The 25,559-nt window shown below is 38.7% G+C and overlaps 3 protein-coding genes and 1 pseudogene across 4 annotated transcripts; 2 read left to right on the top strand and 2 right to left on the bottom strand.

The window, feature by feature from the left end:
• Positions 1 to 5,441: 5,441 nt before the first annotated feature.
• Positions 5,442 to 8,619, top strand: LOC130968268 (F-box protein At5g39450-like). The gene is made up of 2 exons (XM_057893446.1): positions 5,442 to 7,582; positions 8,138 to 8,619. Exons 1-2 carry the CDS (start codon positions 5,808 to 5,810, stop codon positions 8,139 to 8,141), a joined length of 1,779 nt encoding a protein of 592 aa, XP_057749429.1. The 5' UTR covers positions 5,442 to 5,807; the 3' UTR covers positions 8,142 to 8,619.
• On the bottom strand, positions 8,599 to 10,640 carry LOC130968269 (vacuolar protein sorting-associated protein 20 homolog 2-like). 2 transcript variants are annotated; one of them, XM_057893449.1, is made up of 6 exons: positions 9,964 to 10,640; positions 9,614 to 9,766; positions 9,378 to 9,530; positions 9,169 to 9,252; positions 8,939 to 9,065; positions 8,599 to 8,849 (listed from the first exon to the last, which is right to left on the bottom strand). In XM_057893449.1, the coding sequence occupies exons 1-6, from the start codon at positions 10,063 to 10,065 to the stop codon at positions 8,824 to 8,826; spliced, it is 645 nt and encodes a 214-aa protein (XP_057749432.1). In that variant the 5' UTR covers positions 10,066 to 10,640; the 3' UTR covers positions 8,599 to 8,823. The 2 variants fall into 2 exon arrangements, with proteins under 2 accessions (XP_057749432.1, XP_057749431.1); XM_057893448.1 differs by lacking the exon at positions 8,599 to 8,849 and having other exon boundaries at positions 8,891 to 9,065.
• A 102-nt stretch (positions 10,641 to 10,742) lies between these two features.
• LOC130968267 (lipase-like PAD4) lies at positions 10,743 to 15,440 on the bottom strand. Its single transcript, XM_057893445.1, has 4 exons — positions 15,264 to 15,440; positions 14,790 to 15,114; positions 11,828 to 12,580; positions 10,743 to 11,680 (listed from the first exon to the last, which is right to left on the bottom strand). The coding sequence occupies exons 1-4, from the start codon at positions 15,284 to 15,286 to the stop codon at positions 10,859 to 10,861; spliced, it is 1,923 nt and encodes a 640-aa protein (XP_057749428.1). The 5' UTR covers positions 15,287 to 15,440; the 3' UTR covers positions 10,743 to 10,858.
• A 505-nt stretch (positions 15,441 to 15,945) lies between these two features.
• Positions 15,946 to 18,687, top strand: LOC130966808 (probable methyltransferase At1g29790; annotated as a pseudogene).
• The last annotated feature ends 6,872 nt before the right edge of the window (positions 18,688 to 25,559 follow it).

Below are 25,559 nucleotides of genomic sequence, written 5' to 3'. Positions count from 1 at the left end.
ACAATCTGAAAAGGTTCACCCAATTGTGTCTGTGGCATTTATGTATCGGTGGTAATACTGGAAAACAAAGTGCTTAGGGCCACGGCCAAGACTCACAAAGTAGTGTTCAAGAATCAACATACTAAACTAGGAGAATCAATAATACTATCTAAATTCTGAGTTCCTATGGATGCCAATCATCTGAATTTCAAAGGATAAAGCGAGATGCCAAAACTGTTCAGAAGCAAAAAGCTACTAGTCCCACTCATCTAATTAGAATCTGAGCTTCACTTGAAACTCTGAGATATTATTTCTTAATTTTTTCATCCTATTTTATTTATCTAGTTGCTTGAGGACAAGCAACAGTTTAAGTTTGGTGTTGTGATGAGCGGATATTTATACGCTTTTGGGGGTAATTCATGTAGATTTTAGCATGTTTTAATTAGTTTTAGTTAAATATTATTAGTTTTAGGCAAAAATCATATTCTGGACTTTACTATGAGTGTGTGTATTTTCTGTGATTTCAGGTATTTTCTGGCTGAAATTGAGGGAGCTGAGCAAAAATCTGACTTAGGCTGAAAACGGACTGCTGATGCTGTTGGATCCTGACCTCCTGCACTCGAAATGGATTTTCTGGAGCTACAGGAGTCAATTGGCGCTCTCTCAACGGCGTTGGAAAGTAGACATCCAGGGCTTTCCAGAAATATATAATAATCCATACTTTGCGCGAAGATAGACGACGTAACTTGGCGTTGAACGCCAAGTACATGTGCTGTCTGGAGTAAACGCCAGAAACACGTCATGATCCGGAGTTGAACGCTAAAACACGTCATAACTTGGAGTTCAACCAAGAAAAGCCTCTACTCGTGGATAGCTTTAGTCTCAGCCCCAGCACGCACCAAGTGGGCCCCAGAAGTGGATTTCGGCACCAATTATCTTAGTTTACTCTATTCTGTAAACCTAGGTACTAGTTACTATTTAAACAACTTTTAGAGAATTATTCTGTACCTCATGACATTTTCAGATCTGAATTACATACTTTTGACGGCATGAGTCTCTAAACTCCATTTGGGGTGAGGAGCTCTGCAGCGTCTCGATGAACTATACAATTCCGTTATTTTCTATTCAAACACGCTTGTTCTTATCTAAGATGTTCATTCGCGCTTAATTGTGGAGAAGGTGATGATCCGTGACACTCACCTTCCCCAAACCATGAAGTGTGCCTGACAACCACCTCCGTTCTACATCAGACTGAATGAGTATCTCTTAGATTCATTACGCAGAATCTTCGTGGTATAAGCCGGATTGATGGCGGCATCATGAGAATCGGAAAGTCTAAACCTTGTCTGTGGTATTCTGAGTAGGATTCTGGGATTGAATGACTGTGACGAGCTTCAAACTCCTGAAGGTGGGCGTTAGTGACAGACGCAAAAGAATCAATGGATTCTATTCCAACCGATTGAGAACGACAGATGATTAGCCGTGCTGTGACAGAGCATAGGAACGTTTTCACTGAGAGGATGGGAGGTAGCCATTGACAACGGTGACACCTACATAGAGCTTTCCATGGAAGGGACTTTCGTGTGTTGAAGGAATTCAGGGAAGAGTTGAAGTTCAAAGGACAAAGCATCTCCAAAACTCCAACATTTCTCATTACTGCACAACAAGTAACGCTGTTCTCTTTTATTTTTATAATCAAATCTAGTAATTTCACTTATAATCCTATTGGCCTCCTGACTAAGAGTAATAAAATAAATATAGCTTGCTTCAAACTAATAGTCTCCGTGGGATCGACCCTTCAGAGAAGAGCTGCGACCACAACCGGGAGGAAAAACCGAGGAGATACAGGTCGGCAAAGAGGAAGGGAAAAATACTCATATAGGAGCCAACCTAGGGGAAACCCTAAAACAAGGGTTGACTAAGCTCCTAAGAGATAACTCCGATCTCTTCGCCTAGAAGGCCTCCGACATGCCTGGGATAGACTCCGAGCTCATGTCCCACAAACTCTCGGTTTATCTGGGATCCCGACCTGTACAACAAAGAAGACGCAAGCTCGGCCCAGAACGAGCCCTAATAGTAGAAGAGCAGGTACATGCGCTCCTGGAAGCTGGCTTCATCAGAGAAGTCAAGTACCCAACATGGCTAGCCAATGTAGTGCTAGTCAAAAAACAAAATGGCAAATGGAGAATGTATGTCGACTATACCGACTTAAATAAGGCATGTCCCAAGGACCCTTATCCACTGTCAAGTATTGATACCCTAGTGGACTCCAGCTCGGGGTATCAATACTTATCATTCATGGACGCCTACTCGGGATATAATCAAATCCCAATGTATGAGCCAGACCAGGAAAAGACATCATTCATCACACCCAGAGCTAATTTCTGCTACGTGGTCATGCCATTCGGATTGAAAAATGCAGGAGCCACATATCAAAGGTTGATGAATAAGGTGTTTGCCTCTCACCTTGGAAGCCTAATAGAAGTATACGTCGACGACATGCTGGTAAAGACCAAGAAAGAAGTCGACCTCTTGTCAGACCTCTCACAAGTCTTTGACACCATAAGGCTGCATGGGATGGGACTAAATCCCACAAAGTGCGCCTTCGCGGTGGAGGCAGGAAAATTTCTAGGATTTATGCTAACACAAAGAGGAATCGAAGCCAATCCTGATAAGTGTAGAGCCATCCTAGAGATGAAAAGCCCGACTTGTTTGAGAAAGGTCCAGCAGCTGAATGGCCGACTTGCAGCCCTCTCTAGATTTTTGGCAGGATCAGCACTAAAATTCCTTCCACTGTTCTCCTTATTAAGAAAGGGATGTCAGTTTGAATGGACCCCTGAATGCGAGGAGGCGTTTCAGGAGTTCAAAAAGTTCTTAAGCCAACCTCCTATTCTGACCCGACCCGTATCTGGAAAAGACCTCGTCCTATACTTATCTGTAGCAGACAAGGCTGTCTCATCAGCCCTGATAAGAGAAGATGAGGTCGGACAACATCCAGTATATTTCATCAGTAAAGTTCTACAAGGCCCTGAGCTAAGGTACCACAAACTAGAGAAGTTTGCCTACTCCTTAGTAATAGCCTCACGAAGGCTACGGCCTTACTTTCAAGCTCACACAAAATTATTTTAAGTTTATTTTTAAAGATTCAATTTTTTTTTGGTATCATTGCAGTAAGTTTGTCGCATTTTTCGACAAACCTCAGCATATTAGCTAAAATTCGTCGTATTCTTTGACAAACTTTACTAAAAAAAGTGAAGTTCATAGTATCCTTGACAAACTTCAAATGATAAATCTTATAGCGGATATCATGTCACTTTATTTAAGTTTTACAACCATTTTTTTTAGTGTTGGAAAATACCATCTATACTACATTATTATTTTTAACATGCATGATTGAACATATAATTTTATTATTTTTGTGAAGTTCGCCGAAAATTACAGTAAACCTTGGCCAATATGCTGAGGTTTGCCAAGAGGTACGACATTATATAATTTTCAATTTTTTTTTGAAAATTGGAGATTTTTTATTTTATTTAAAAAAAATGCCCTTAAATGTAAGTCAAGAATATTGTTCATACCCTGACCCAATAATAAAGGCCCAGGATTAAGCAAAAGACCTAATCCAAAGGGTTGGGTCTCACCAGTACCAATCTTCATCCTACGAAGTCGGTACTCACTACGACTTGTTCTAAAGAAGTCGGGCACGAGGGTTAGCTAGCGGATAAACACTCATTCAAATGAGTAACTGCCCCTAGAATCTCTCTAACCACTTCCACGAGCCATATCCTAACCTCCCTAAGATAATGGGACGGTTAACACCCTAAAAATATGGCACTACTCCAACGGTGGTTATTGGTTCACCACTATAAATACACTGACACCCCTCAGGTATCTCTAAGTCCAATACTCTCTAGACCTGCTCACACTCTCGCTAACTTAGGCATTGGAGTGTCTTTGCAGGTACCACCCCTATCTCCTCATACGAGCAAGTCGGACGGAGGCCCCCGAGTTGCAGACCCATTCGAAATCCTCTTCCTTCACATGTTTGGACCAACCAACGCCATCTAGCCCATCAATCTCCGATTACCCACCGTAACAGATATCTAATTACATTCTCATCTTGTGTATTGATTTTGGTCAAGTGTCATGTAAAATATAATAATTCTGTTGTGAAAACAGAGCATCTTATGGGTCAAGCCATTTAAATAAAAAAAAGTTTAGCATAAAAGGAAAAAGAACACAAACCTTTGATGCAGGATCCAGGCATGGAATATTTTGCTCCCTTGTCTACATATGCATGTGTTGTGCAATGTGCAGTAACTAAACTAGGTTAATTAATTAGTTAATAAAGCCAGAGAATAATTGCGATACAGCGCGACAGATATAGTATAATATTAATTATATAGTATTTACCATTGGGTCCCGTATTTACTTTGATAATCAGACTGCCAATAAAAGGTGAAAGGTTTTGTATTTTGAAATTTCGTCACAATAATATATATATCGAATGCTTATTAGTTATTACTTATTAAAAGATGTAGCTGCAAAGTGCCTACTGCCTAGGGATGGCAATCGATTTCTGTACATGGGAGATTCTTCTCTGTCTTCTATACCCATTTAGTAAATTTATTCTGATCTTATCTTTGTTTCAGATTTTCGTTTATTTTTTTAGACAAATAAATATTTTTGAATATTATGTTTTTTAAAATTTAATATAATTATAATAAAATTTAAATTAATTCAATAAAATATATAACGATTAAATATAATTTAAACACAAATTTAATATATAATATACACATAAATTTTTTAACATATAAATTAAAAAAATAAAATAAAAAATTTAATAAATTAATATAATAATTCTTAAATTTTACAAAAATTTTACGAATTTTTGTAAAACGAATACCTCAATTTCTATTTTCAATTTAGCCTCTATTTATTGGTAGGAATTTGTCTCCAATCATGATAATAAAAAAATTTATTTATCTTGTATCTTAAAGATATATATTAAATTTATAAATTAAAAATTTTAATATATTTATTTTATATTTATTAAATAAAAATATTTAAAAATTTTCACTAATAATAATTTATCATATATCTTTAAAATACATGTTGGTTTTTTTTTTGGTGACAAAATACATGTTGGTTAAATACTAATAAAAAATATATATTATACATAATAATCAAATATAGTAAATTATTTAATTTATAATTCATTATTTTAAGACATAATAATTATAATTTTAATTTAAATTTTTTTGATATTATAATTTTAAATAAATCAATTAATTTTTTAAATTTATACTAATTCTAATGATTTTATAATTTAAATTTTATTATAATTTTATATTTTATGTATTTAATTTATTTTATTGTCTCCTTAATAAGTTGAACGAAAAATATTTTGGGAGTTTTGACGCGAGCGCTAAGGTGCATGAATGGGGACGGCGATTCAAAGATGGCAGTAGCACTCAAAGTAACAGTGAAAGTGACAGATGGAATCATCTCTTTGGAAAATCCAACGCAATGGCGACGACTTGACTCGTAACTACTTCCCTAACTCAACTCACAGGAAACCCCCATTTCCCAAATCCCACAAATTTGCATCAATTTCAGTTCAGTTTTTGCTCACTCAACCCACTTCCTTCCTGGTAGGTTATTTTTTTTTTCTCACTCACATGTGTATCTGCTATCCATTAAGTAATTGAATTTCAACCATCATTTCAGAAGTTTATAATTTTTTCTGGGTAATCTCAAAGTTTCAATTTTTTGTTTCCACCATTGAGTTATAGCTGGGTTGATTGATCTATTGTTATCTCACTATGTCGGTACCTGGTACCATTGATTCAAACTCAAATTCAAGCTTGTTTCTTTCTCTGCCTGATGATGTGTTTGCCATGGTGTCACGCTTCCTCTTGCCCAGAGATGTGTGTAGTCTCAGCTTATGCTGCAGGAGCCTCTATGCTCTTGCAGCCTGTGAGAAAGTGTGGCTTACACAGTGTGACAGGGTGGGGATAGTTCCCCATAAAGACCTTGTTGACTGGAGAACCGGTGTCTCATCATACAAGGCGATTTGCCGTTTTCTTCTCAATATTAAACCCTTGATTGGGATATGGGTTCATCAGAATCCTGAGCTTGGGAACCTTGTCTATGTCATGCCTGGTTTCGTATCGGTTGTTGGGTGTAGGATAATCCCTCAGGAGCTTGGTCCAATGGGGATTCATGATGGTCCAATCCTATGGGCTCCTGTGTTTGAAATTATTGGTGATTTTGATGGTTCACCAACATTTTTTCTTCATGGGAGGGAGAAGGGGTTGGACTATATTTGTCATGGATCATTCAAGTCCATAAACAAATCTTGCAATGTACTATTGCTTGAGGTTGAACCAAGGGAAAAATGTATAAGAAACAAGGAAAATTCTAGGTTACAAGGAGTGGTTGGAAATAATAATAAGGCAATGGTTCCCTTCGGCAGGTTGTCTCTAAGTGATAGGAAAAAGTTGCTTGAGTTCACTACTAGGCATGTTCGGCAAGAGGTTCCTCATATGGCAATGGGACCCTTGTTTCCAAGGTTAAGGGATGGCTATGAGAATTTCCAGAAAGAATTGGTGCTGTTGAGGGGAAGAAGGGCACTCCTTAGTCAAATGTACAGGCTCGATCATAGTCAAGTTGATAACATAGAAAATTCTGAGGAGGCTGTTGGTCCTAAGCAATCAGAACAAGATGACAGAAGAAAGAGTATCGAGTGTTCAAGGGCTTTAACTATTCTTCTGGATGGGGAGGGCAGTGATACACAATATAACAAGAGAAAAAATGGTGTAAAATTCTGGGGTAGCCTTAAACAGATGCTAGGAGGGTCTAGCTCAAACAACGGCCGTCATGAGAAGAAGCATGTGCGGCTTGAAGAATTTCTTGGATCAAATGATACAATAATGCTGACATTAAAGGCCTCAACTGTAAAATTATCTGCTTATCGAGCATGGCCAAATATGCCTGAGAGTTGGTTTGCACTTTACAAGATGCCGTTGCAAGATCCAACAGAGGACCAAGTTTATGCCGGTTTATGGGGAGGAACTTTTGGTTGGCCTCCTGGAAAACCTTCCGAAGACAAGCCTGGAAAGGCTTTATTCTTTCTTCTGCTCTCTTATGAGGAGTCTCATGGACAACAGCTTCTCATTGCAACCAAAATATTGGAAGGCACACATTATGTGTTACATCCAAATGGTTCAGCAATGTTTATAGTGAATATCAACGAGCCTTCATCTGAACCATTTCCTTGGAACTCTGATGCTGACTCCTATCCGATTAATATCAAGCATTCTTTCACGGGTGAGGGTATTGCAAATGGTTATGGATTCAGATACCCTGGATCAAAGCCTGGTTCCCTCTTTGAATTTCAAGACGGTGTCCTTGCCTTCATTTGGAAGGACTCGAGGTCTGTTTTGACGTTGCAGAGACTTAACTTGCAACAGCTTTTGAAGAAGGGAGAAAGGGTGCCTTGTCTGCCTCCCATCACAAATTTTTCATGCTTGACAAAATCCTACTCAAATGTGTTTACTGGATTTCCTGATGCTTACACAAGTTCATCGTCACCAAGGTTTGCCTTAACCCTGACGTGTTAGCTTCTTTTATGTTTCAAAGTTTGCTCTTTATCTTGGCATATTCTCAGTCCTCATTGCTTTGTTGTTTTCTTTGATTACCATGGTTATAATTATGATTCTAGCACTTCTGAAAAGAAAAGCTCGTATTCATGATTTGCTGAAGAAAAGTTTAAAAGGGCCGTCTCAACTAGAAGTGATCGGCTTCTTTCTATAATCAGTTAATCACTCTTCAGTTCTTATCATCTTCTACAAACATAATGAATTCTGTATAGCAAAGTTGTTCTTTCTTAGACTCCCGGCATCAGTTCTCTTGTAAGCATACAAAATTGCTTTGCCTCGAGAATTGGCGGCATTCCAAATTTCCAATAAAATCTATAGTAGACAACATAACACACTTCATTATTAGGCAATATCTATAGTACAACATAGCTTTCAAAACCTACGGAAACATACATTTGGAAGAATAGAAATAAATAGAATACTAAAATCTTTTAGGAGTTATGAATGTTCTATTTCTAGTTTGGTTTGTAACTGAATGTTTCTTTTTACAGGTAGAAACACAACTAGTATATTAGTGGGTTGGGGACTACATGCTTTTTATGCGCCCCGGGCCGGTTTCCAATACTCAACAAGACCTGTTATTTGTCGAATAACACACCTGCTAGTTGCTGCTGCTGTGTTTCATGTTGCTGCATTCCGAAGATCATAGATGGTAGTCTTTGCCTTATAAGTTCTATGAATTAGCTTCGCATTGAAGTATATAGATATACTATATACCAGGATGTTTATACAGATGGTTAAAACCATATATTAAGGATTCAAATGAAAGTACATTTCATACAAAATGAAGGCATGGTAAATGCCTTGTATGACTACATTGATCATAATTTATAAACTCAATAGTTGTGGCCTCCGAATTAATACGGTTGCCAGAAATTTACCTAGTTATGGGAAGAATAGTGATCTCCAAATTTAATGATCCAATGAATCAGTCTATTTTTTCTTAATTTCATAAAAATACTTGTTATCAATCTGTTTATTTTTTTTAGTTACTTTTGATTTTTGAGGTTACGATTTACGACCCTAATTTAATACTATTTTTTTCTTTACAATATGCTCCTTTGTGTCATTGACGTATTATATATGCAAAAAGCAGTGCAAATTAATTATGCCAAGTCCAAATTGAAAATGGAGGCCAATGCTTCCCCAAAATTTGCATGCAGGTCACAAATGATCTTCAAGCTGGCAGAGGTTCCTCCATAACTGTTGCAACATTAATCATTAGGAGTTATCAGAGTTCTACCATCCCTTCGCTTTGCATGCTTAAGAAAAGAGGAGAAAGGGATACATACCTTTCTTTGTAGAATTGGCAGCAACTTCCACATCCGGTGCTGTGGTTGGGACGTCAGGAAGGTCCAGTTTCTCGTCTGTATATATAGATGCCGCTGTGGGAACTTCGGGAAGATCGTCGTCAATAAGCTGAAAAATCAATACCATAATTATGGCGAATTAAATCTTAGAAACTAATCTATCAAATATAATCCCTCTTTCCAAGAGGTATGGAAAACCAAAAATATCATACCTGAGTTTCCAAGTTTTCAAATTCAGCCAAAACTTCCTCCTCGTCTTCTGCTGATAACTTGTCTCCTAATATTGCATTAATTTCCTTTAAATTCAAGAAAATAGTGGCAACCATCAGTAAGCAAGGAAGGGAAATAAAATGGATGGGGAAAGAGAAAAGCAGCAGCAAAATATGGATAGCAAAACAAAGTTAGAGTTAGTTAAACTTACATCTTGATAAGCTTTAGCTTCAGCTGTATCATCCATAAGTTTCTGAACATCCTCGATGTTTAGCTCATTCTGTATCGCCTTCAATGCATTGCTTCCGGCCTTCAAACTATCAAAGACATCCTTCTGCTTACTTGCAAGTTCAATATCTGCTAACTGATGAGCAAGGAGAATTGTTTTAAGTTTAAAGGCAGAAGTCAATGGAAATCTTCATAATAATCTGAATATAGAACCATTACTTGTTGCTCAACATTTATAAGCCAGGAATCCACTTTCTTCAGCAGTTCTTCTTGTGCTTTTTTCTTCTTCAATGCTAACAAGGCCCTGTCCTTCTTCTTTTCACGAATCAAGTCCCGTGCAGCTTGCTTTTCAGCTTCAATAACAGCATCAAGCTGGTAAAATGAGAATCACAAAGAGGAAATAAGGTCAGGATTGATACTTTTTCGAACACCAACCAAGGACTGAACATCTTATAACTCAAGAAGCGGGTTTGATTCAAGACTATCATGAAAGAATGGAATTGGAAAAATCTTATTTTTGAGGCACAAATTGAAATAAAAATTCAAAATTAGAATAGTGTTGGAAGAACCTTTCGTTGATATTGAGAAAGCTTGCGTCTCTGGGTCTTGAGTGCAAGAATTGCACGATCGACATCGGTGACCTTTGGCTTCTTAACGAACTGATTCCCCATACCATCAATCAGATTTTGATGAATGAGTTTGGAAATTGAATTGAGTAGATCATAGAGAGGGATTCCAAATGCCAAATGGAATTATTGCTTTTGTTTTTATTAATCTTGCCTTTGAATCTTGTTCGATTGAATGTTACGTAATGAGACAAAACAACACTGCAAAGAAAGAGAAAAGGTTTGGAAAATAGATAAAGCAAACTCAACACCACCCTGGCCATGCCCATGCAAAGAGCAAACGAAAAACAGAAGCCAGGCAATGTTCGTTATTCTATATTCCATTCAAAAGGCATCAACAATTTTTTTTTAATATTTAACTAATCTAATTATTTTTTGTTTTATCTTGATAAATTTTTCTTTAAAGAAAGATATATAAGATAAATGGGTAAAAATACATTACAGTTGTTAACTTGGTTTTAATAACATGATCATAAATTTGATTGAAATATATTAGAGAAATGTTAAAGGACCAACAAAATTTATTGTTTTTAGCCAAAAACAATAAATTATGCGGACCTTTGAGCTTTTCTTTTGTTTTAATTAAATTTTATTGAGAATTAGTATCTCTAATCCTCATTTCTGTTGCGTGGACTTATTAAGTCAACAATTTTGTTTTATATCATATTTGTTACTGGGAAAATATTCAATGGTTTCGAATCAGAAAGGCTGGTGATCTAGGATGAGAATAATTCACTACCGCTTTCTAATGCTAATACCATATATAAGGAGGATCAGGATCAGTTCTTACACATAATATATTACAATGATCAACATTATTGATCCGAAATTGCACACACTATGGAACAACTTCACCATCCAAAAAGCTGGTAAGCTGATGAGGAAACATATTCAACCTTTCTCTCAATTGTTTCAGATCTCTTAAATCCCCAACCCATATACTATAACTTGAATTCTTGGCAAGAACATCCTTAGACACCTCCTTCTGTTCAATCAATTGATTGGCATAAACCTCAAATTTCTCAATCTTATCCCAAAGAAGAGCCAACTTATTTGTGTCTTTCTCACTTCTAACACTATCCAACCAGTCCCTTGCTTCTTCCACCTTAGCCCAAAAGCATGAATCTTGAGTCAAGCTTGCAAACGTGCTTCTCACACTGTTCTCTTCAGCAGCACCATCCCTTCTTATTCTATCCTTCCACCACCTATCAAACATCACATACCTCCTCTCTCTATTTCCATTCTCCATGTAATGACCCTTTGTCCTATGCAACCCTTTCCTATAATACTCAGCAATGTCTAGTGGCTCCACCAGTAGTTTATAGAAATGCGAAGTGTTGACCCACTTCGCTCGCTTGTCAAAGTCATGTGGAAGCTCGTTCTTCTCCATCATTTCGATCACATCATTCCAAAAGCGAGCCAGCTTGTGACGGTTGATGTTGACTTTCATTGCACTCTTTGCGGACCGGCTCTTGAATGAATCATAATACCCTACTTGTTCATCATGTTCATCGCACAAGGCTTTGTACCATTCTATTTGAGCTCTGTAAGGCACAACCTTGGACAAGGAAAGAGCAAGGGCTGCAGCATTCAGAACCGGAGAAGGACCCATTCTCCTTGTTGTCTTTAGGCATTCCTTGGCAGGTATGATTAGAGATTCCTGTTAGTTGTATTACAGTCATTTGTTCAGTGAAATCTTCCAATAAAATATGAACCTAAAATTATTCTGGATACTAGTGATTAAAATAATTGATAATAATAACTACCATTGGTATTAGAGTGAAGATTGAAGATGCAGTGTAGTTACCTGATTAGCCAATCCTGAAGATTGAATGGCCAATTCAAGGCCTGCTTCGTAGCTTGATTCAGGAATGCTCCTCTGCTTGGGTGAGTTTCCTTGAGTCAAGAATTGCCAAGAAACTTTGTCAACATAATAACCATACTTGAGATGATCCTCAATACTACAATCTGGAGAACCTGTTGCAAGCATCAAATGCATCATCTTGGTGATTGTGGCAGGACTATCCATACAAACTGCTCCGTCTTCCGAGACAAACAAATAGTTCCCAAAAGGGCGAAACAGGATGGGCACAGACACTTCCCCTTTGCTTTCTCCTTCTCCTTCTCCATCTCCTTGTGTTGCTGCTTCCAAGTAATCCATCACGGCGGTGAACAATTTGGCTTTCTCCCTGTCAGTTATTTGAACCGCAAGCTTCCCGAAGTCTGGAGAAGTCATGGACAATTGCCAAAACTGAAGGAGGAAATTGAGCTGAGAAGTGAGAGGCGTAATCGGGGCAAAGAGAAGCCTTGGCATTATGTCATGCTTTGAGACAACATGGCAGAAGTTGCCACTCCATCTTTCTCTGAAGATAGCTGTGGAAAATGAGTCATTCCCCAGCAACGGTGAGCCATAAGTGATGCACAACACTGACACAGAGGAAGAGATTGCTCGCAGGTATGACAGAAGCCAAAGAGTGCATAGAGAGGCAGTGGCTCCTCCAATTGAATGCCCAGTGATCACAACTGATTTTGTTTCCTTGTTTCCCAATATTTCCAGCATCTGAATGGTAGCATTAACTTTCATCAGTTTATTAGTTGGGAATAAGATTCTAGGGGAAACAATTTATCCTCTTAAGATTCTAACATCAATACTAATTGTTAGTGAATATTTAGCATGAACAAATACTAGTAACATGAACCTATAACACATTTATTTTTCATTCTGTTATTTAACTATTTCACTTACTCCCAAAATTGATAACTGGTAACTGTTTGTAGTCTTGCACCCGAATCATTAACTTAAATAATACTTAGGGAAGAAACCCATCCATCTTCTTGTGCCGTGATAATTAAGTTTATGCCAATCAGATTAAAAATAAGGTTGGTTTAACCTACTCAAATTATTAAAAAAACTTTCATTCCACATTTATTTATTCTGATTAACGTCATAGTTACTATTCGTATGCGAAAAATTAGTAATAGAAACTCCTTTTTTTTTTTTGGGGATCACCCACATGACAGCAATTCCACTTTCCTTTTCTTTCTATTATTTAACAAAAGCCACCAAAGTAGAATAATGATGTACGCAATGAAAGAGAATAATAGTAAGTTTTAATTTGAATTGTTGACTCTGAAAATCCACCCCACCATGATATTTCTTTGTTTATATATAGCAATTATCTTTGCGTGATGATGGGGGGCAGTGGTGAAAACTTAAAAGTCTTCGCTCCGAAAATTTTAGGTGGGGGCTTGGTTGTTAGCACTTAGCACATCCATGAAAATGATAGATAGCTTTGCTTTGGGAATTGGGACCCATCTCATGTACGAGAGACAGCATAAAGTAGGTTTATTCCGCGAGCGTTCACACTCGACAATACTTGACACTCCTCACTTTTCACTGCAAAAAATAAAAATGATCTTTGCTTTTTATAAGTTATATTATTAGAATATTAGAGACATTAATCTATAGCTAAACAGAAAGCAGCCTCCACCACCGTCACCTAAATGCTAAAGCTCACTATGCAATATTCTTCGGTCTTTCACTAATTCTGCAGTGAATTGCTATAATTTAGTTGGTGACCGTGCACCATAGGATTGTAAAGCTTCCCAGGCTTTTGTTAAAAAAAAAAAGTAATCAAAAAGTTTCTTGGAAGTGGCCCATTATGAGGGAATAACTGTTATTACTGTATCATAGTCATAGATGATAATAAAAAAAACATGGCAAAGTGATTCTTTTTCTTAAAATTAATAATAATAATAATAACAAAAATACTAGAAAGCCAACTAAACTAAAGTAAAAGAATTCGATTGATAGCTCAAAGTGATAAACCAAAAAATAAATTTTACTTGTATTCTAGCATTTCAAAAAAAGAAAAAAAGAAAAAACACCAAGTGTGAAAGTGAGAACGGGTTGAAGATCAAGATAATTCTATTGGATGTCAATTTCATCGTTTTTCTTTATTAGTGGATGATTATGCTATTGCGTATCACGTTTTTGGTGTTGTCCCTTCTAAATATACGCAAATAATGCAATGATTAAGCGCCCTCCTCAGTCCTCATTAACTTGGTCACGTAAGCAAAACCAATAAGGAAAACATCTTATCAAAATATGAATAATGTTACCTATCTAATTCTTTTTATAAATTAAAATTCAATTAAATTAAACTATAAAATATAGATGTGTAGTATTATTCTAAAAAATATAAGACAATATCAATCGGAATAGCCCAAGAAAATAACGAATACATATCCATGGCTGCAAAAAAACCACAATGCCCATTCTACTATAGTACTATAAGAAATGATGGCTTAAATTCTCATATTTCGTCTTGAAATCTTCTTTATCCTCGTTGATTCTAATATGGTTTTATTTAACAATCAAATTCTTATTTATTTATTATTATTTGAATTAAATTTGTTTTCTAAAAATTAAACACTTTATTATTTTTGTCCGTATTCAAATATGATAACTCTAATAATAGAGAAATACTAAAAAATTATTAAAATTTATTATTTTTTAATTATTAATTAATTATTAATATTTAAAATATAAAATAAAATATATTATTAAATTATTAAACAAAAAAATTTAATTTATAATTAAATAATAAAAAAATAATAAATTCTGATTCGGAAACTAGAAGATTACGATCCTAACTTGTCCAGACTGCTAAAAAAGGAAAGAAATTAATAAACATGCCACAAACAATAAGAATATGCTAACACAAATACATGAGACAAGATTAAAGAAAGGAATTAAACAAACCAACCTGGGTTTGGAATGAATGAAGCAAGGAATTGAAGAGATTGAGGATGCCGGCGTGGACCATGACAGGTTCCTCCCCTTCACGAATACTCGAGAAGAAAGCCACGTCACCAATTCTATCCAACGGCACCATGTTCCTCCACGTGTCGTCCGATCCCCCAACCATTTGCACGCCCGAGAAAGCCACGTAGGCCACGCGCCCTATTTGCTCCGCCACGAAGCTCCGGTGAGCGGTGGCGCTTCTGTTGACGTGGTTGCACAGCCTCCATGACTCCGCCAGCAGCGGCGTCGACGCCACGAAAGTCGCCAGCATCTCGCTGCTCTCAAACCTGCATAGTCCCAAAACAAAACTTCAGATAATGAGGTTTTGATTAATAGACGGATTTATTATTATTGTTGTTATGGTAATTTCGTGGAAGGTTTCGGGGTTTTGATTTTGTTGACATTTTGAGTGGCAAAGCTAATAGTGAGAACTTACGGTGAAGCTTCGTTGATAGCCATGGAATAGAATAGTCTTTGCCGAAGAGGGCGAATGTGTGGAAGAAGGTTTGAACGAAGAAGAGATGGATCACTTGAAAGTGTTAATCCCCTGAAGGCTTCAACTTTGAATAGCCCACATTTTATATTGTCTTTACAAATTTGTAATTTGCTCACTGAGAACTGAGAAGTCAAAAGCAAAGTCGTCTTTCTATACAATTATCTAATTATCTTTGTGGGGACAGTGATCAAAGGTGGACCTCCAACATACCGCGTGAGCAACAAGACTCGGTCTTTTACATTTTTGCCATTATAATAATTATAACTCAAGACGCGTTTGCGTATTTAGGGGGTGCAAAACAAAGTTACCAATGATAGAATCAATGTAGTGTAAATAAATAAAATTATATTGAACACAAGGAATCATTTTCTCTCTGTTCCGGACCTGCCACCCGACACTTTTTAATTTGAATATTGAAAGTGGTGTTGAACTTGGATATACGATCATATGGTGTTAATGAAACAATTCGAAGGGTTCGAGTTGTGTTGGATATTCCATTTAATGACAAAAATTGACAACAACAAATAACTTGGAAAGTCCATTTTTTAACTTCTGAAATTTATATTTGTCCAACTACAAGTCGGACCAGGGAATGGATCCTCTCCAGTGGAAAAAAAACTGGATGGTATCCAGTGGAAAATCTCACCCTTCATTGCTCTCTCTCTCCTATTTAATTTTAGTCCCACTTGTAGAATTAAAGGTGAGAGATCACACTTTATTCTCTCAAGTTTTAAAAAAAATGGAGAGGATCCATTTCCGTCAGACCATACGATTTCTTAAGTAAAATTTTAAAATCAAACAACTCGCATGGTCTGATTTATGTACTCTGAATTTTTTTTAATTTTTTAACACAAATCGGAAGGTCCGATTTGTGTACTCCCACAATTTTAAAAAACACAAAAAATTACCATATTAAAGTATATTACTCATCTTACTTCCATATTAAAATTTTTTAGCCGCCACCCGACCCCAAAACAGCCACACAATGGTCTGACTTTTAGGTTAAAATCCTTTCTACGGTTTAAATTAGTTAGAAAATAAAATTTGAGAAAAGGACAAATTAGTCCCTGACTTTTTACCCTGCGGACATTTTAGTCCCTGACCATTGGAAAATACTTTTAAGTCCCTGACATTCTTAAAAGTTGGACGGATCAGTCCCTCCGTTCATAAGCCACCGTCAGACCCATCGGAAAAGGCTGACGTGGCTCTCCCCTCTGTTACCTGGCATCACAGCTTCCCACGTGGCACATTAGTGGGATGGAGCTTTTGAAAAATGGACACATAAGTCCCTGTTGTTCAAAACGACGTCGTTTTAACTAATCCTCACCTTCTTCAATGACACTAAACCTTGTTCTTCTGATGGCAATGGTGGCCACCAACATCCTCTCACTCTATCACCTCTCTTCAACTCTCCAATCGCCAAAATCACCCCCTCTCCCGCCACCGCTAGCTACTTCTCCCGAATCGTGCCGCACAAACCCTCATCCCCTCTCCCTCAAGCCCTTTCCCTTCTTCACTCCCTGATTTCTCTGTAATTTGGGACCATTACCCTTGCAAATCCTTCAATTGTTTCCACCGCCAAAACCCTAACCTAGGCTTCAACCCTTCCTTCGATTCGTCTAAGTTCACAACCTACAAAACCGACCTCGATCTCCCGATCTCGCAGCTCTTCCAGATCGCCAAGTCCACAAAGTCAGTCATCCGGCTGGGCTTCGATGTCAGTGGCGGCACTGGGTCATTCGCCGCCACGACGAAGCTCCGCAACGTGACAGTTGTGACGACGACTATGCGCATGGGTGTGCTATACAGCGAAGCGGTGGCGCTAAGGGGGCTTGTGCCACTTCACGTGCCGCTGTAGCAGCGGCTACCGGTGTTCGACGGAGTGGTCGACCTTGTGCGGTGCGGGTGTGCCGTGAACCAGTGGATTCCAGTGACGATGATGGAGTTCTTGCTGTTTGATGTGGATAGGGTTTTGAGAGGTGGAGGGTACTTGTGGATTGACAGATTCTTCAGCAAAGGGGTGGACCTTGAAAAACTGTATGTGCCATTGATTGGGAAATTAGGTTACAAGAAGGTGAAGTAGGCCAATGGAAATAAGACTGATGCTAGTGATTTTTTTTTGTGCCTGTAAGCTACATTGTGAATTTTGGCTGTGTACCTAAATTAAAAAAAAAAATGATCCACAAGTTATTCAAGTGAGTTGCAGCTGAGGCATAATTTTTATTCTCAGGAAAAAAAATTGGTTTTTGTTGTTGATCACAGGGAACTAAATCTTGTATCTTTGGTGCAATTGAATACCATAGAATGAGCATATACCAGGGTGAAAAAAAATGTAGGCTGAGGCACAAATTTCGGTTATTTCGGATACTAACCTTAACCCAGAGAATGCTGTTTCAATCCAAAAGGGGGATCCTGTTGTTTCTTCATCTCTGTCAAATGCAACTACAACTCAACAGCCAGGTTGCTTGTTTACTTTCGTCCCTAATTTGTTTCATTATGACTTATGAGTGATGTCAGGCTTTGATGATTAAAATGTTTCATGGTTGAGAAGTATTGACGAAGGAAGATCGACGAATCTGCACACTGTGTTCTTCAATGTTCTAAATTTAAACGCTTCGTTTCTAGTCTTTGAATTTTTTTTAGGTACAGGGACTTATTTGTCCAATTTTTAAAAGTACATCTTCCAGTCAGCAGTCCACATGTTAATCCGTCATGCCACGTCATCAGAACGGAGCCACGTCAGACTTTTCTGTTGGGTCTGACGGAGGCAATTGGACGGAGGGACTCATCCGTCCAAAATTTGTGAAGGTCGGGGATTTAAATGTATTTTCAAATGCTTAGGGACGAAAATGTCTGCGGGGCAAAAGGTCAGGGACCTATTTGTCCTTTTCTCATAAAATTTTTTTAAACGACATTCGAATTCGAATGTCTCTTTTATCATAGTGAATAAAATAAGACAAAATAACTAAAAAAAATATATACGAGGAGCCAAAAGTCTTTTAGGATACGTTTTCACACACAACCTTAATCTTTGCTTTTTAAATTCATTCTAATTTGAATATCGGAATGTCTTTGCAGGCACTATCATCTATCGCTCCAAAAGTTTGATCATATCATCACCAAAACCGACGTGTCCCCGATCCTTCCCTCAATCCGTACCAACAAAGTCTTGTACATTGATGCTGTCTGTAGGGACTTGTCAAGCCTTGACAGAATGACGAACGAACACAAAGAGCGATTCTCAAACCATCACTACGAACCAAACCCGTCAAATCCCCTCAGTGCACAAACCACAGAACGATGGTTCCCCCTCCCCCACCCACGGAAGGATAACCAGCGTCGTTCACACGCAGCCAACCCATAATCAACAACCACAAACAGACGAGCCTCGATCTGGCAAACCCAGGGTAATCGATGGACTGGAAAATAAGTGAACTGGATTATTCAGGAGCTACACCAATGAGTACAGACTTTGGAAGGTCGGGTCGCCTCTAAAGAATGGTCAAACGGAATGCATAAGCAAAGCGGTCTCCTGGACCGTGTCGCGAAGAGACGCAAGGCACAATAGGTCACCAGACCAATAACACGGCCGACGCAGTAACCGCAACAGATTTTGGAAACCCGAACGCCATCATGACGAAGACAAAAGGAGATAACAGAGAGATTTCAAGCGAAGAAGGAGTGAATACGTGATAATGGGAGCTACCTCCTTCACCGAGAGAATCATGAAGGCCAAGTTATAGAAGGATTTCAACAAACCAACTAACATGAAGTACGGTAGCACCAAGGATCCATAAGAACACCTAATGGCATTTGAGGCTAAGATGAACTTAGAAGGAGCGGCCGACGTAGTTCGGTGCAGGGCCTTCCCGGTAACCCTAGCTAGCCCAACAATTAAGTGGTTTAACGCCTTCCCGAATGGCTCCATATCCTGTTTTGACGACATCTCCAGAAAATTCATGGCATAATTTACCACTAGGATCACAAAGGTAAAGCACCCGATCAGTTTGCTCGGAGTCACGCAACAGCCAGATGAACCCACAAGGAAGTACCTAGATAAGTTCAACGATGAGTGCCTGACGATGACGGACTAACAGACTCAGTGGCTAGTCTGTGCCTGACAATCGGGCTATTGAACAAGAATTTCCAGAAACACTTCACAACCAAACTAGTCTAGACTATGCATGAAATCCATAATGTGGCAAGGGAGTACATCAACGATAAAGAAGCAAGCCAAGTCGTGGCAGCCAATGAACGGTACCACAGTAGCACGGTGGTGCACGAATTTGTAATCCGCACAACTAACCAGCAAGTGCACTGGGTCGTCCAAGTAATACCTTACGTGAGTAAGGGTCGATCCCACGGAGATTATTGGTTTGAAGCAAGCTATATTTATTTTATTAATCTTAGTCAGGAGGCCAATAGGATTATAAGTGAAATTACTAGATTTGATTAGAAAAATAAAAGAGAATAACAGCGTTACTTGTTGTGCAGTAATGAGAAATATGTTGGAGTTTTGGAGATGCTTTGTCCTTCGAATTTCAACTCTTCCTTAAAATCCTTCAACACACGCAAGGCTCCTTCCATGGCAAGCTCTATGTAGGGTGTCACCGTTGTCAATGGCTACTTCCCATCCTCTCAGTGAAAACGTTCCTATGCTCTGTCACAGCACGGCTAATCATCTGTCGGTTCTCAATCAGGTTGGAATAGAATCCATTGATTCTTTTGCGTCTGTCACTAACGCCCAGCCTTCAGGAGTTTGAAGCTCGTCACAGTCATTCAATCCCAGAATCCTACTCGGAATACCACGGACAAGGTTTAGACTTTCCGGATTCTCATGAATGCTGCCATCAATCTGGCTTATACCACGAAGATTCTTATTAAGGAATCTAAGAGATACTCATTCAATCTAATGTAGAACGGAGGTGGTTGTCAGGCACACGTTCATGGATTGAGGAAGGTGATGAGTGTCACGGATCATCAACTTCTCCATAATTAAGCGCGAATGAACATCTTAGATAAGAACAAGCGTGTTTGAATGGAAAACAAAGTAATTGTATTAATTCATCGAGACGCTGCAGAGCTCCTCACCCCCAACAATGGAGTTTAGAGACTCATGCTGTCAAAAAGTATGTAATTCAGATCTGAAAAATGTCATGAAGTACAAAATAATTCTCTAAAAGTTGTTTAAATAGTAAACTAGTAACCTAGGTTTACAGAATATGAGTAAACTAAGATAATTGGTGCAGAAATCCACTTCTGGGGCCCACTTGGTGTGTGCTGGGGCTGAGACTAAAGCTATCCACGAGTAGAGGCTTTTCTTGGAGTTAAACTCCAAGTTATGACGTGTTTTGGGCGTTCAACTCCGGATCATGACGTGTTTCTGGCGTTTAACTCTAGACAGCAGCATGTACTTGGCGTTCAACGCCAAGTTACGTCGTCTATCTTCGCGCAAAGTATGGACTATTATATATTGCTGGAAAGCCCTGGATGTCTACTTTCCAACGCAGTTGAGAGCGCGCCAATTGGACTCCTGTAGCTCCAGAAAATTCATTTCGAGTGCAGGGAGGTCAGGATCCAACAGCATCAGCAGTCCTTTTTCAGCCTAAGTCAGATTTTTGCTCAGCTTCCTCAATTTCAGCCAGAAAATACCTGAAATCACAGAAAAATACAAAAACTCATAGTAAAGTCCAGAAATATGATTTTTGCCTAAAAACTAATAAAATTTAACTAAAAACTAATTAAAACATACTATAATCTACATGAAATTATCCCCAAAAAGCGTATAAAATATCCGCTCATCACAACACCAAACTTAAACTGTTGCTTGTCCTCAAGCAACTAGATAAATAAAATAGGATGAAAAGAAATTAAGAAACAATAATATCTCAGAGTTTCAAGTGAAGCTCAGATTCTAATTAGATGAGCGGGGCTAGTAGCTTTTTGCTTCTGAACAGTTTTGGCATCTCACTTTATCCTTTGAAATTCAGAATGGTTGGCATCCATAGGAACTCAGAATTCAGATAGTATTATTGATTCTCCTAGTTTAGTATGTTGATTCTTGAACACAGCTACTTTATGAGTCTTGGCCGTGGCCCTAAGCACTTTGTTTTCCAGTATTACCACCGGATACATAAATGCCACAGACACATAATTGGGTGAACCTTTTCAGATTGTGACTCAGCTTTGCTAGAGTCCCCAATTAGAGGTGTCCAGAGTTCTTAAGCACACTCTTTTGCTTTGGATCACGACTTTAACCACTCAGTCTCAAGCTTTTCACTTGGACCTGCATGCCACAAGCACATGGTTAGGGACAGCTTGATTTAGCAGCTTATGCCTGGATTTATTTCCTTGGGCCCTCCTATCCATTAATGCTCAAAGCCTTGGATCCTTTTTTACCCTTGCCTTTTGGTTTTAAGGGCTATTGGCTTTTTCTGCTTGCTTTTTCTTTCTCTCTTTTTGGCATTTTTTTTTCGCAAGAATTTTTTTTTTCACTGCTTTTTCTTGCTTCAAGAATCAATTTCATGATTTTTCAGATCATCAATAACATTTCTCTTGTTCATCATTCTTTCAGGAGCCAACAATTTTAACATTCATAAAATTCAATATAAAAAATATGCACTGTTCAAGCATTCATTCAGAAGACAAAAAGTATTGCCACCACATATAAATAATTAGACTATTCCTTATTAAGAACTCGAAAAAATAAAATTGCCTCTTTATTCTACAAATCTACTATTTTATTCATGTTTGATGATGATGAGAAAAATAAGTTATAACTTAATTGGAAATAAAACCAAAATAGATGTGCTAATTACTACTACTCCTATATAACTTCTAAGGTAAAATCCTATAATAATACTATCACAGAGTTAAAGCTAGAATTAGAACTTAACAACCTGTATTTTGGGAAGTGGATGTTCCTCTAGTCTGTGGGGTGCCTTCAAGAATTAATTTCTGACGCTTCAGCTCCCTTAAGTTCACATCCTTGCTCTTCCTGTTCCCTTAGGTGCCATGATCTTAATGAGTTTTAGCTCAGTGATCATGGCAAATCACACCAAACTTAGAGGTTTGCTCATTCCCACCATCCTGGCGTTAAACGCCCAAACGCTGCATGTTTTGGGCGTTTAACGCCCAAATGTTGCTTCTCCTGGGCGTTCAACGCTCAGCTGTTGCTTCTTTCTGGCGTTGAACGCCAGGAAGTCCTTTGTCACTGGGCGTTTTTCTAAACGCCCAGGATGCTGTGGTTCTGGCGTTAAACGCCCAGAAGGTGCTTCTTTCTGGCGTTCAACGCCCAGAAGATGCTCCTTTCTAGCGTTTAACGCCCAGATGGCTACCCTTACTGGCGTTGAACGCCCAGTGGGTGCTTCTTTTGGGCGTTCAACGCCCAAAATGTTTCTTACTGGCTTTTTCACGCCAGTGAGCTTCCAAATTCCCTTGTAACTCTGTGAATCCAATCAATTGCTATTTTACCTTGAAGATACTTTGACATATACCTGTAAAAATCAATTAATTAATCAAAATGAATAAAATTAAATTTTGTGATTGGCTGGGTTGCCTCCCAGCAAGCGCTTCTTTATTGTCCTTAGCTGGACAGTGAGCTCTCATGGAGTCTCACAGATAATCAGAGCAAGGTTGGGACCTCCCAACATCAAACTTAGAGTTTGAATGTGGGGGTTCAACACCAAACTTAGAGTTTGGTTGTGGCCTCCCAACACCAAACTTAGAGTTGGACTGTGGGGGCTTTGATTGACTCTGCAGTGAGAGAAGCTTTTCATGCTTCCTCTCCATGGTTACAAAAGGAGAACCTTGTGTCTTATAGTTTGCAATGTCTGCAGACCACAGAGCTTCCTGAACAGCAAACAATTGCTCATCCGGAAAGGTTTCAGAGATCTCAGTAGGAGGGAGGGATGCTCCTACTACTGGTTCTATCCGAGACAGGTGATCAGCTACTTGATTCTCTGTTCCTTTTCTGTCTCTTATTTCTATATCAAACTCTTGCAGAAGCAACACCCATCTTATGAGCCTGGGCTTTGAATCCTGCTTTGTGAGTAGATATTTAAGAGCAGCATGGTCAGTATACACAATCACTTTTGATCCTACTAAGTAGGATCTAAACTTGTCAATGGCATAAACCACTGCAAGTAATTCTTTTTCTGTGGTTGTGTAATTTTTCTGGGCATCATTTAAAACACTGCTAGCATAATAAATGACATGCAGAAGCTTGTTATGCCTCTGTCCCAATACTGCACCAATGGTATGGTCACTGGCATCACACATTAGTTCAAAGGGTAATGTCCAGTCTGGTGCAGAAATAACTGGTGCTGTGACCAGCTTAGCTTTCAGGGTCTCAAACGCCTGCAGACACTTTGTGTCAAACACAAATGGCGTGTTAGCAGCTAGCAGATTGCTCAGAGGTTTTGCAATTTTTGAAAAATCCTTTATAAACCTCCTATAGAATCCTGCATGCCCCAGAAAGCTTCTGATTGCCTTAACATTGGCAGGTGGTGGTAATTTTTCAATTACTTCAACTTTAGCTTGATCCACCTCTATTCCCTTGTTTGAAATTTTATGCCCAAGGACAATCCCTTCAGTCACCATAAAGTGACATTTTTCCCAGTTTAAAACTAGGTTGGTCTCTTGGCATCTTTTCAGAACAAGTGCTAAATGGTTAAGGCAGGAGCTGAATGAGTCTCCAAATACTGAAAAGTCATCCATGAAGACTTCCAGAAACTTCTCTACCATATCAGAGAAGATAGAGAGCATGCACCTTTGAAAGGTTGCAGGTGCATTGCACAAGCCAAATGGCATCCTTCTGTATGCAAATACTCCAGATGGGCATGTGAATGCCATTTTCTCTTGATCCTGGAGATCTACTGCAATTTGATTATAACCTGAATATCCATCCAGGAAGCAGTAGTATTCATGACCTGCTAGTCTTTCTAGCATCTGGTCTATGAATGGTAAAGGAAAATGATCCTTTCTGGTGGCTGTATTGAGCCTTCTATAATCAATACACATACGCCACCCTGTAACTGTTCTTGTAGGAACCAGTTCATTTTTTTCATTATGAACCACTGTCATGCCTCCCTTCTTAGGGACGACTTGGACAGGGCTTACCCAGGGGCTGTCAGAAATAGGATAAATAATCCCAGCCTCTAGTAATTTAGTGACCTCCTTCTGCACAACTTCCTTCATGGCTGGATTCAGCCGCCTTTGTGGTTGGACCACTGGCTTGGCGTCACCCTCCAATAGGATCTTGTGCATGCATCTGGCTGGGCTAATGCCCTTAAGATCACTGATGGACCACCCAAGAGCTGTCTTATGTGTCCTTAGCACTTGAATTAGTGCTTCCTCTTCCTGTGGCTCTAAGGTAGAGCTTATGATTACAGGAAAGGTATCGCCTTCTCCTAGAAATGCATATTTCAGGGATGGTGGTAATGGTTTGAGCTCAGGTTTGGGAGGTTTCTCCTCTTCCTAAGGGATTTTCAGAGGTTCTATTATTCTCTCTGATTCCTCCAAATCAGGCTGAACATCTTTAAAGATGTCTTCTAGCTCTGATTCGAGACTCTCAGCCATATTGACCTCTTTTACCAAAGAGTCAATGATATCAATACTCATGCAGTCATCTGGGGTGTCTGGATATTGCATGGCTTTGGCAACATTCAACTTGAACTCCTCCTCATTGACTCTCAGGGTTACTTCCCCTTTTTGGACGTCAATGAGGGTTCGGCCAGTTGCTAGGAAAGGTCTTCCTAGAATGAGAGTTGCACTCTTGTGCTCCTCCATTTCCAGCACCACAAAGTCAGTAGGAAAGGCAAATGGCCCAACCTTGACAATCATGTCTTCAATCACGCCTAATGGGTATTTAATGGAGCCATCAGCAAGTTGAAGACATATCCGGGTTGGTTTGACTTCTTCATTCAAACCAAGCTTTGTGATAATAGATGCAGGTATTAAGTTGATACTTGCCCCAAGATCACATAGAGCTTGCTTGGTACAATTACCCTCTAATGTGCATGGTATCATAAAGCTCCCGGGGTCTTTAAGCTTCTCAGGTAAGCTTTTCAGAATGACTGCACTGCATTCTTCAGTGAGGTAAACTTTTTCAGTTTCTCTCCAATCCTTCTTATGACTTAAGATCTCTTTCATGAACTTAGCATAAGAGGGTATTTGCTCAAGTGCTTCTGCAAACGGAATCTTTATTTCAAGAGTCCTAAGATAGTCTGCAAAGCG

This window comes from Arachis stenosperma, chromosome 3, assembly GCF_014773155.1.
Source record: "Arachis stenosperma cultivar V10309 chromosome 3, arast.V10309.gnm1.PFL2, whole genome shotgun sequence".
NCBI classification, from domain to species: Eukaryota; Viridiplantae; Streptophyta; class Magnoliopsida; order Fabales; family Fabaceae; genus Arachis; species Arachis stenosperma.
This window is presented reverse-complemented; position numbering and strand designations above follow the sequence as displayed.